The sequence below is a fragment of the Carlito syrichta genome, unplaced genomic scaffold, assembly GCF_000164805.1.
Source record: "Carlito syrichta isolate Samal-C Ts95f unplaced genomic scaffold, Tarsius_syrichta-2.0.1 Scaffold303721, whole genome shotgun sequence".
Lineage (NCBI taxonomy): Eukaryota > Metazoa > Chordata > Mammalia > Primates > Tarsiidae > Carlito > Carlito syrichta.
In genome coordinates this window covers 520,645-532,464 of record NW_007247817.1, presented here as the reverse complement: position 1 = coordinate 532,464, position 11,820 = coordinate 520,645, and the positions used below count along the sequence as shown (strand labels likewise).

The following is an 11,820-nucleotide window of genomic DNA, read 5'->3' as shown; positions in this document are numbered from 1 at the left end:
GGCTGCGGTGGCTGGGAGCGGCCGCCGCACTCCAGTCTGGGTGGCAGAGTGAGACTCCAACTCAAAAAAAAAAAAGAATGTTTTCAGCCATCATCCCCCAGAGAAAACCCATACTTGCTTGCAGTCACTCCCCACTTCCCCTGCCTTGTGCTACATAAGTTCTTTGAGTGACTCTCACGGTAGATGCTTGGCAGAACTTGGGACTTCCGGTTCAAACAGCCCCTGGTGGGTCTGTGTTCAGATCAGTAAGACTCCGCCATCCCCCCATCCCATCCCTACCCTGGCCCTAGGCCGCCATCTTCATGTGGGGTCGGGAATAAGGTGGCCAAGGACTGTCATGTCCTGGGAGGGCCATGCCCTCCCATTTTCCTCTGTAGAGCGTCCAAGTTTCAGACCACATACCCAAGTGTTTAAGAAATGCAAGGTTTTTTATTTCCAGGAACAGAAGTTTCCGTCAGTGACGAGCTTACTTTCCATCAGGTAGTAAGGACTTCATTCCTTTCAGTCAGTTTGTGTTTTGTTCCCCCAGGGTGGGGGGTGCCAAGGCATGGTGGCAGGGAGGCTTCTGTATTGCCAGCCTGATGGCCTTGCTGGGATGTCCTCATCCCCGATGGGTCCATCCTCTGTCCAGATAAGTGGCTTCTGTGCTTTTATCGTGCCTCAAACCTAGACCAGTTCCGAACGGGAGATCGTCTGTGCCCACCCCCAAGTCCTCTGGGCTACTGGAAAGTCACTTCCATACTCCTGGGGGACCTGGAATCACATTGCCACCAGCCTGCCATACTTTGCCTGAAGGGTTCTGACTCCCCTTCTCATGGCCAAATGTTCAGCAGGCCACATACATCTGTTCCAACCCAGGGGAATCCTTTGGGCTCTGCCCAAGAATGGGGGACACAGTTTTCTGCCTGTCCTGGATCCTCAAATCTAGCTGGGGTCTCTATCATTCTTTTCGGCCCAGGGTCTCAGTTCAGGGCTGAGGGTACTTTCTTGCTAGCCCCCTCACTCCTTCTCCCAGGAGCCCCCCTGAGGCTGGAGAAATGTGCTCTTAGGTGCTGTGCGTTCTTCCAAAGCTTCAGTGCTGCAACTAGGCTCGTGAAGTTCCAAAATCAGGAAGACTTGCTGTCTTTGTCATGTGTTCCCTGTGTGTTTCTGAGACCAGAGAAGCAGAGCGCTCTGTATCCCCAGAGGGGACAGGAGCTCCCAGGAAGGAAGCCTGAATCACTGTCTCACACCATCATCCCGCCACACCTTCAGAGCTCCGGCAAGACCCTTTCGGCAGCGGAGGGGCTGCCTGGGTGCTGATGGGTGGGACTCTGGAATTCCTCTGACCTGAATGCGGCGCCCGGGTTGTGGATGAGGCCCACGGGTGGGGTGGCGCTTTCGATCCCGTCTTCTCCTCCTGTGTGCTGTGGGACAAGTCATCATGGCTAGGGCTGTGGTCCACTTCAAGCCACACATGGAGACCCCCGGCTTCCTCTCGGCTGGCAGGAAGTGCCTCCTTGCTGCCCCCGGGCGTCCTGACTCTTTCTTTTCCACTTTCCAGGTAGGTTTTGTGGCAACAAAGTCCCGGAGCCCTTGGTGTCCACAGACAGCCGACTCTGGGTGGAATTTCGCAGCAGCAGCAACATTCTGGGCAAGGGCTTCTTTGCGGTGTACGAAGGTGTGTTCCGCATGCGTGTGTACACATGTGTGCACACATGTCCCCCCATCCCTTGGTCCTGGACCCTCCACCTTGGAATCACCTGGGGGACTTGACTGCTGCTCAGAGCTCCCCAGACCCACCTGAGCTGGAACTCTAGCGGGCAGGCAACTCTAGTGGCCACCGGGGCAGCTTCTGACAGGCTGGGTAGCCCGCAGTCCTCCTCCCTCCCAAGGTACCTGTGGACGCTCACCAGCGTCATGGAGGCGGAGGGAGGAGGCAGCTGCTGCGGGGGACAGGCTGGGGACTGCACACTCCCCTGGCCCCCACTTGCTGGAAGCAGAGGCTAGCTGTGCTTACTTAAGAACGGGCGTCATCGACCTGTCACCAGCCCACTGAACCCTCATCCCAGGCCAGCTGGGAGGTGGGCTCCCCCCATGCAAGGGTCGTGCCAGGGCATCTAGAGCCCAGGGGAGACCACAGCCACCTCTGAGTCTCTGAGTGAGCCCAAGCAATGAATCTGACTTCTCTGGGCTCTGTTTGTCTCGTTAGAAGACTTTGGACATCAGCAGGGAGCTCCCAGGTACACAGAAGGGACTTCGAGAGCACCCCACTCAGCTACAGTCTGGGCTCTAGACAGGCTCTCAGACAGCGTGCTTCTCTTTGTTTTATGTGATGGGCTTCCCTGGCTCACTCCCCAACCCATCCTATACCCCAAAGAAGGGAAACTACTAGAAAATCATCAAGGCCCCTTTTGGCCTTAAGTGATTGTCATCTTGGAGAAGCGCAAGTGATGTTTTTGTAAAAGAAGCCATGTGCATGTGCATGCGTGTGTGCATGTGTGTGCACACATGTCCCCCCGTCCCACGGTCCTGGACCCTCCACCTTGGAATCACCTGGGGAACTTCACTGCTGCTCAGAGCTCCCCCAGACTCACCTGAGCCAGAACCTCTGGGGAGGCAGCTGTAGTGTCTACACTTGGGAAACTCCCCCTGGTGATTCTGGTATCCGAAAACGGTGGGCAACCCCGGCTCTGCACGGTCACTTTCTTTGTATGAACAAAACTCAAGAGCTGGAAGCTTAGGTGCACGGTACCTTTTTCGGGGGCATCGTCTTTGTTGGATGGAGATGAAAATGTTGGTGAGTGAAGCCACCTAGTGGTGACGCGTGGCCCTGGCTGTCCTAAGATCTGACCAGGACTCCCCACCTTCCTCCTCCACCGTGTCTTTGTAAAGCTACGTGCGGCGGAGACATTCACAAAGACGCGGGGCAGATCCAGTCCCCCAACTACCCGGATGACTACAGACCTTCCAAGGAATGTGTTTGGAGGATCACGGTTTCGGAGGGCTTTCACGTGGGCCTTGCCTTTCAAGCTTTTGAGGTGAGTGCTGTCAGACCGGCTTTCCGAGGGTGGTGAGGTGAGTGACAGTGTTTCCTAGACACCCTCCACTCCACAAAGATGGATTTCCTTTTTTTCAGTGGAAAACAGAAAACTCAGAGGTCATTTTCCTTCCTTCCTTCCTTTCTTTCTCTCTTTCTCTCTTTCTTTCTCTCTTTCTCTCTCTCTCTTTCTGTCTCTGTCTGTCTCTCTCTGCCTCTCTTTCTCTCTCCCTCCCTCGCTTCCTTCCTTGTCAGAGTCTCACTCTGTTGCCCAGGCTGGAGTGCAGTGGCAGATCACTGCTCACCGCAGTCTCATCCTCCTGGGTTCAGGCAATCCTTCCTCTTCAGCCTCCTGAGTAGCAGGGACCACAGGCACGCACCACCATGCTTCACTAATTTTTTTGATAGTTTGTAAAGATGAGGTCTCGCTATGTTGCCCAGGCTGGTCTCGAACTCCTGGGCTTGAGCAATCCTCTCGCCTCAGCCTCCCAAAGTGCTGGGGTTACAGGCGTGTGCCACCGCACCTAGCCTCAGGGGCCATTTTCAAGCCCACGGTGGGTTGGGTCCGGACATCTGACATCAAAATCCTTGCAGACTGAAATGGGGTTGACTTTCTTTCTGATGGCTGCTGAAGAGATTGGTTGAGGGAAGCAGTCAAAGTGAGCCTCTGGGAAGGGGCCCAAGGAAGTTTTGTCGATTCATTCTTCCCTGTGTATCCTCTCTCATTCTTGACTTGGCTTGATTCACCCTTGTTCTTGCCATCAGGGGGCAACGTGGAGAAGCCCCAGCCACGCGTGGATCCTTTCCACGCTTGGCTAGGCTTTGAGAGTGACACTCGGGTTCCCTTTTTCGATCGGATGCCTAAACCCTGCACCATCTGCTGTCGGCCCCATTGCCCGTGTTCCTTCCTTTAGATCGAGAGGCACGACAGCTGTGCGTACGACTACCTGGAAATCCGGGATGGCCCCACGGAGGAGAGCGCCCTGATTGGCCACTTTTGTGGCTACGAGAAGCCAGAGGATGTCAAATCCAGCTCCAACAGGCTGTGGATGAAGTTCGTGTCCGATGGCTCCATCAATAAAGCGGGCTTCGCGGCCAGTTTTTTCAAGGGTATGAGTTAGCCATGTGTCTCCACTTTCACGCACAAGAAGAAATATTGCTCCCCCTGGCTTAGGATTCTCAAAACCCATAAGGAAGCCAGCACCCGTCAAGGCAGCCCGTCTGTGGGGTTCCCAGCGGAGATCCCAGTTGGTCAGGAACAGGACCTACCTTGGTGTCCACGTGCCAGAAAGCTCTACGTGGCAATTAGATTTTAAGTTTACAAGGCAAACTGCATGGTTGGGAAACTGAGCGTTGATAACCTTGAATATTTGTGTAGCGGCTCTCGTTAACTGAGCACCTACTGCTCACCAAGAGCTGTGTGAGGCCCTTGACTCACATGATGTGGTTTAATTCCCACAGTGACCCTTTGAGGTGGGTTTGGAGGGCATTTGGCCAGGGCCGAGAAGGGCTGGTCAGGATCATGCCGATGGCTAAGTGGCGGATCCGGAATCCAAGCCTGGCCAGCCTAAAGCCTGAGCTCACTCTTGCCACGACGCTGCCTCACGTACCTTGGTGGGGGCCAGATGGGTAACCCGGGTCCCCAGCTCCTGAAGGCTCGGTACCCCCAGCCTGCATGCCTCCTCTGAGGGATGGGCGTGGGAGGAGGCTAAGGGGTGTTGCTCGGGGAATGAACCTCCGTGCTGCCATGGAGACTTGATTCTCTGTGGCGGTCTTGATGGGGCCAGACCCAGAAGAGCTGGAGCAGACCCAACCGTCCTGGCCCTCTACTGCAGCCGGCTTCCATGCCTCCTGGGAATGGGAAGTTCTTCCCTCTCTGCCCTCAAGGCCCCGGGAGCCCCAATGGCCACCCCAAGAGAGATGCTGGGAGCTCTTTGGGCCTGGGTACCCAGAGGCACAGTGACAGACTTGAGTGGTGATACGCAGCCTTCAGCAACGGGCACGTTTTCTTTAGTGAGTCCCTTCAGACATTGAAGTAGGTCTCAGGCTAAAATTGAGGTCTCGTCAGGGCTGCCTTCCTTCTGGAGGTCTGCGGGGAGTCCATTTCCTTGCCTTTCCTGGCTTCTAGAAGCTGCCTGCTTACCTGGCTTGTGGTCCCCTCTTGTGTCCAAAGCCAGCCATGGCTGCTTGTGTCTTTCTTGAGCTGTATTACAGACCTCTACTTCTGCCGCCGTGTCTCTCCTTCTGACCCCCAACTGTCCTCCTCTCACTTGCCTTTATGTGTGCCCTTGTGTGGACACTGGGCCCACCCAGATCATGCGGGGATCTCCCATCTCAAGAGCTTGATTCAAACACACTTGTTGAGTCTTTTCACCATGTCAGGTAACAGATGCACAGATTTCAGGGACCAGGACATGGGCAGCCTTGGGAGGCCCTCTCGTGCCTGGGGGCAGGGCTTTCCCTCCTTCCTCCCCTCCTGGGACTCCTGGCCAGGCCAACCCAGAGATCCTTACTCCCAGTCACTCCTTCTGACCCATTTGAGACCCTTCTCCCAGGTTCTACCTGAACGGACTGAGTGTCAGAGGAACTCGCTTCAAGCCATAGCACCCAGAGCAGGCAGCTGTTTGTCCTTACTGTAGCCTCAGTTTCCCCCTCTGTAAAATAGGAGGAAGGAAATCTTCCTCTGTGTGAAGTCTTTACATAACCAGTTGTTGTGAAGACCCAGGGAAAGGCTGTCTGCAGAAGCACTTTATAAGCTGCCAAGTGCCAGACGAGATGTGGGACTTATTTTTTCCCATCTTGAGGCCCTGGGGAGAGTGAAACCCAAGCAGAAACAGAGTAAGAACCATCATGCTCGGAATGATTGGAGACAAAACTTTGTTTCTTTCCCAAGCCAAAAGAGAAAAAAAAAAAAGCCCATAGCGAGTGTATTTCAAATGCAGGCCAGCTTGTGATTTCAGAGGGAAGAGGGACATGACAGCCTTGGTCATGGTGCCTGGGAATTCCCAGCCCCTACCCTGCCCTGGCCCAGCCTGCGTGTGTCCAGCGTCTCCCAGCCTGGGGCGGCCCCCATGCGACATGGCAGCTCGACACTGGCTGTGTGGCCTTGAGCAAGTTGCACAGCTTCTCTGAGCCCCAGTCTCTTCAGCCGGAGAAACGGTGCTGCCGGGTTATTGCAAGGTTGTTGTCAGGAGAAAATGAAATAGTGAAAGGGAATACACCTGGTGTAAATTTTAGTCTGTTAATTTGCATCTGCTGGGATAGAATCTTTGAGGTGATTATTCCCTCTGGAAGGAACAGTGTGAACATTTCTTCTTGCTGCTGTGATGTATCAGTTTCGTTTTGCTGCTGTAGCAAATTGCCACAGGCCTGGTGGCTTAAAACGGTACAGATTTATGACTTGACATTTCTGGAGGTCAGACGTCGAAGTAGGTCTCATTGGGCTAAAATCGAGGTCTTGTCAGGGCTGCCTTTCTTCTGGAGGTCTGCGGGGAGTCCATTTCCTTGTCTTTCCTGGCTTCTAGAAGCTGCCTACATCCCTGGCTTGTGGTCCCCTCTCGTGTCCAAAGCCAGCCACGGCCGCTTGTGTCTTTCCTGGGCTGCATCACAGACCTCTGCTTCTGCCGCCGTGTCTCTCTTTCTGACCCCCAACTGTCCTCCTCTCACTTGCCTTTATGTGTGCCCTTGTGTGGACACTGGGCCCATCCAGATCATGCGGGGATCTTCCATCTCAAGAGCTTGATTCAAACACACCTGTTGAGTCTTTTCACCATGTCAGGTAACAAATGCACAGATTTCCGGGACCAGGACATGGACAGCTTTGGGAGACCCTCATCTTTTTTTTTTTTTTTTTAACTCTGTTGCCCAGACTGGAGTGCAGTGGCACAATTACAGCTCACTGAAGCCCAGCTGTTGTCACAGATGTGTACCACCATGCCCAGCTAATTGTCTGATTTTAAATTTTTTTCTACATATCTATTTCTTTAAGGGATGAGGTCTCCTTATGTTGCCCAAACTCCTGGGCTCAAGCAGTTCTCTCGCCTCAGCCTCTAAAAGTGCTGGAATCACAGGTATAAGCCACTGCACCGGGCCGGGGAGGCTTTATTCTGCTCACCACGTGGCATGAATGATTATGAAGTTTTTTTTCTATTTCTGTGTATCCTAATCCTCCTGACCCGCTTCTCCCCACGACTTCCACCCTGTCTCTGTGATTCAGGTGCTGAACTCTGCTTCAGGGAGATAATGTAACCAGTTTCCACGGGCCCAGCCACACCCCGTTCCTTGTTCTACTGGTAATCAGCAATGTACATGCTTGAGGGAACCAGCTGAGGCTGGAGATGAGGTTTGGCAGATTTAGGAAGTAAAAGAACCAGGATGCTCAGTTACTTTTGAATTTTAGAGACAAGATGATTTTTTTTGGGTAGTATATGTTCCAAATATTGCATACTGTGCTAAGCTGCGATGTGTTGTTTACCTGAAAGTCAGGTTTAACAGGACCATCTGAATGTTTGTGGCAACCCCACTGGAGGTACCAATCAGGGCAGTGGAAGGGAGTGCTTCTATGAGGCTAGCCTGGTGTGTAAGGAATTGAGTGAGATCCTGAACCCACTGAGTCACTGTGATAACCGGCTCCATGTACTGGTGAGAAGATGCCACCCTCCGCCTCCTCCACGTGGAACATGTGTCCAGCATCCCATCAAACTGTGTGTTGGCGCTGTGTTAGGGCTGGGGACACCAAGAATAGCACACACTGAGTGTCCTTAAGAGCTCCAGGGGGTGGAGGAGACCGGAAGCAAACATGCCATGACGTTGCCATGCGGAAGGTGGAGGCTGTGCGATTCCTCCTGGGGCGAGGCTCAAGTTAGTCTCCCAGTGTCCTACTTCAAGGGCATTTCATTCTGCAGACACCTTTTGAGATGCCTGTGCAGATGTCAACTGAGGCCCACCTACAAACACTTAGGGCACAGACCCGGCTTGACCTCTTTTTATGTCAAGGAGGACGGCAGAGAGCCACGTGTAGAAAAGAGGAAATAAGCCGGACTCCGTGGCTCAACCTGTAATCCCACGCCTTGGGAGGCTGAGATGAGTGAATTGCCTGAGCCCGCAGGTTTGCGACCCGCCTGGGCAGCGAGACCTCATCTCTACAATAAATCAAAAAAATTAGCTGGGCATGGTAGTGCGCGCCTGTAGTTCCAGCTACTCGGAAGGCTGAGGCGGAAGGATCACCGGAGCCCAGCAGGTCGAGGCTGCGGTGGCCGGGAGCAACCACTGCACTCCAGTCTGGGCGACAGAGTGAGACTCCAACTCAAAAAAAAAAAAAAAAAAGAGGAAAAGAAGAAATAGACAACATTGCCCTTGACCCTGAATCTTAAAGGAGGACTCGGGACTCACAGAAAGCTCACCTAGACCTACTCAAGGGGGAAAAGACATCTCCTGAGTGCTGTCCATCTCGCCTTCTCTTCAGAACAGCTGCCTGGTGGGCAATACTGTTGCCCCGTTTTACAGTGAGGAAACTGGACTTCCTTGCATGGCAGGGCTGGAACTAGTGCCTGGGTGGGCAGGGGCCCACAATCTTTCACTGAGGTCACACAAAAGCTGCAGGGAAGGGAAGCGAAGGCATCGGTATCTGTCCCCAGTGTTGGTGACTCAATTCACTGGTCACCTTCCTACCTGCTCAGGACGACGTTAGCGGGGAGGGTACGGGCACTGGACTTGGCGTCTGGAGCCCTGGGGGCTCGTCAACTGCCTTCTGGCAGGTCAGTTTCATTTCTGCAACTGGGTCCTATCTGCATTGTCCTCCACTATATTCCCCATGCTGGCACACAGTAGGCTCCTTAAATGCTTATTGAGTACTGTCGTGAATGAATGGATGAATGAATGAAGGTGCCTCAGTTTCCCCACTGGTAGATTGGACCTCCTTCTACCTGCCCTTGCAAGGTTCTTCCAAAGAGTAGTGAGTGAGTTCCACAGCCCTGTACAATACTATCCCACAGAAGTAGGACGCAGTGCTCGATTGAGGCCAATCTTAAATGTTCTAGCAGCCACCTTACCAAAAATCAGGCGAAATGAAATTTTATTTACCCTAGTCTATCCAGGACAATATCACTGCAATATGTGATCAATATCCACAATATCAGGGAGATAGTTTCTGGCTTGTGCATGCTAAGTCTTGGCAATCCGGTGTGTGTTTCAAGCTCATAGCACATCTCAGTTTGTTCCAGCTGTGTTTCAAGTGCCCAATGGCCAGCGGGGGCTGGACTTGTGGACCAGACAGCACAGGTCTAGAGATGGGCACAGCCAGCTGCCTCAGCCCAGACTTTTTCCAGCAAGGCCGCCAGTAGGGTGTCCGGTGGACACAGTGCCCACGTGTGCCAGACCTTCTCCAGCGAGCAAAGCTGGAAGAGCGGCTCCCAGGCCCTGCAGAAGGACTGGGGCCAGCCCGGGAGGCTCTGACCGTGATGCCAGCTGGCAGCAAGCTCTGTCCAGGGCCCAGCTGGCGCCTGACACTGGCCGGGATGCCAATTGGCCTCTGCAGCCCCTCTGGGTGCCAGATGGCAGCCCCATCAAGGCCTACTGTCCAGGCAGTGGGCAGAGCACCTTGCATGCCTGGTTACAGCGGGGAAGGCAGCAGCATTTGAGGCTGGTGGGGCCACTTTGGTCCCCCAAAGTACAGAGCAAAGGATCCCACCTTGGTCTTGCATCCTGCCATCCCGGTGCTGAAGGGCCACCCTGGGGGAGGGGCTGGGGGGCGACTGGTTGCCTCCAAGGTATCTCTTCAAAAGTCCGGGGATGTGCCCTGCCTCCTCTTTCCTTAACTCTTTCTGGAACAATCTTTGAGGTCCTGCCCGAACCGTCTCATGATGTAACCTCAGAATGACTCCTTCTTTTGCTCATAGCTGGAGAAGGAGAAGCCAGAGCTCCGGCTATGCTAACCTGAGCCCTGGTTCCAGCCTCTTTGCCTACCCCTGCACTCTTCCAGATTTTTCTGAGAGGCTTGGCCTTGGCCCCTCCAGGGCGGGCACAAGCCAGTAGGCTTGGAGCAGATGCTGCTTTCCTGCAGTGTGGAGGCCACGCAGACAGCCACATTCCCCCCGAGAGAAGTGCACTTCCAGGCCCAGAGCACTAACAGGGCTTAGAGCACTTCTATGTCATCCAGCCAAGCAGCTGCAGGCCTCCAAACAACCAAACATTCCTGGACTGCTGCTGGAGACAGCTCAGGTGTGGAAGTACACCTTCCGCCCTCCTTCCTGCGGCAAAACCATCCCCTTCTAGTCCCTGGAGGAATGATTGCTCTGGGTCCAAGTTCATTCCCTGGCTGCCCTCCCATAGCCGGCTGAGATGGCGTCAAGAGACGTGCTCCTCGGTGAGCCTCTCCTTGCCTGTGTGTCCTGTCCACCGCTGCAGCATCTTCTGGCATCAGTCCCTCCCTGTCCCTGCCTTAGTCTTTTGTCTGTCTTAGTCTCTTCTTTTCTTTGGGACAAGATCTCTCTGTGTGTCACCCAGGCTGGAGCGCCGTTTTGTGATCATAGCTCACTGCAGCCTCAAACTCCTGGACTCTTGTGATCCTCCCACCTCAGCCTTTTGAGTATCTGGGACTATAGGCATGCCATCATACCAGGATTTTTTTTTCCTTTCTTTTTTTAGAGATGGGATCCTGCTGTGTTTCCCAGGCTGGCTTAAACTCCTGACCACAAGCGATCCTCCCACCTCGGCCTCCCAAAGCACTGAGATTACAAGTGTGAGCCATCACGCCATCACACCTGTCCCTGTCTTAGCCTCTTCTGACGGGCTCTGCCGTCAGTGTCCTACCTTCCTGCCAGGCCCACCAGTCAGTGTTTTGAATCTGCTGCACCGCCCTCCTGCCCACCCATCTTCTTCCACTGGCCCATCCTTGAAGCATTTTCCTTCTTTCTCGTCTTGCCTTGTCTCCCTCCTCTCCTTAGGCCTGCAGGGCTCTACTCCCACCTGATTCAGCTGTGCCCGGGTCACCTTATCCTCTTCACTACCCCATCCCTGTGTCTCTCTACCCTCTGAAACTTCAAAAGTGCCACGATTGTCTCCTGTGTTGAGTCGATGGCCCATATGCCGGGCACTTCACACCCATCATTTTCAGTCCGCTGCAACCCTAAAAGCAAGGATCATCATCTCATTTTAAAGCAGGAGGGAGGCCCAGAGAGGTTCAAATCACCCATGGTCACCCAATTGGTTGGGGAACGATCTGTTGGTGTGTCTAACTCAGGTCCGACTCACTTTAAACCTGGCCTCTTTCCACCGCTTTTTATTACCCGTTTTCTTCCGGCTATGCCTTCTAGCCAATGTCTAAGAAAGTGCTTTGTATATCGTAAACAATTGCACGCTTGTCACTGTTTCAACATACTTCATACCGACACTTGCTTGAGGCCACGGGCCACTTCAGCTCTCTGCTTGGAGTATCTCTTCTAAACCTACTCGTTCCTAGTGACCAATCCATTCTTGTTGAGCCAAGAATACACCATTCTCAGAGCTTCCCAAGTTCATTCTCCACTGTGGGAAGTGATGGGATATTTACAAACCACCCTTCACGCGGCAAAGGGCTGCCAGGCAGATGAGGAATTTGTGCATTGCAGACAAGGAAGATCGGAGGGAAAGAGGCATATTTGAGTTGGAAAGAACTGAGTGGAGGAAGATAGGCTGATCAGAGGGTTTGCACTTTCTGTAGGACCAGTGGGTTAGAAGTTGGAAGGAGTCAGACTTGTGATCCGAGAAATACCTTTGAAAAGCAGCGGGCGTCCTGGGAGTTCCCAAGCACGGTCTGAAGAGCC

At 53.6% G+C, this 11,820-nt stretch overlaps 1 protein-coding gene across 1 annotated transcript in view; it reads left to right on the top strand.

The window, feature by feature from the left end:
* The window catches only part of TLL2 (tolloid like 2), a 123,185-nt gene that overhangs the window by 89,345 nt on the left and 22,020 nt on the right, over positions 1-11,820 (top strand). The window contains exons 11-13 of the mRNA XM_021712915.1: positions 1,544-1,660; positions 2,875-3,020; positions 3,934-4,129. Coding sequence (XP_021568590.1) covers positions 1,544-1,660; positions 2,875-3,020; positions 3,934-4,129 — 459 coding nt within the window. The remainder of the gene's footprint in view (positions 1-1,543; positions 1,661-2,874; positions 3,021-3,933; positions 4,130-11,820) is intronic.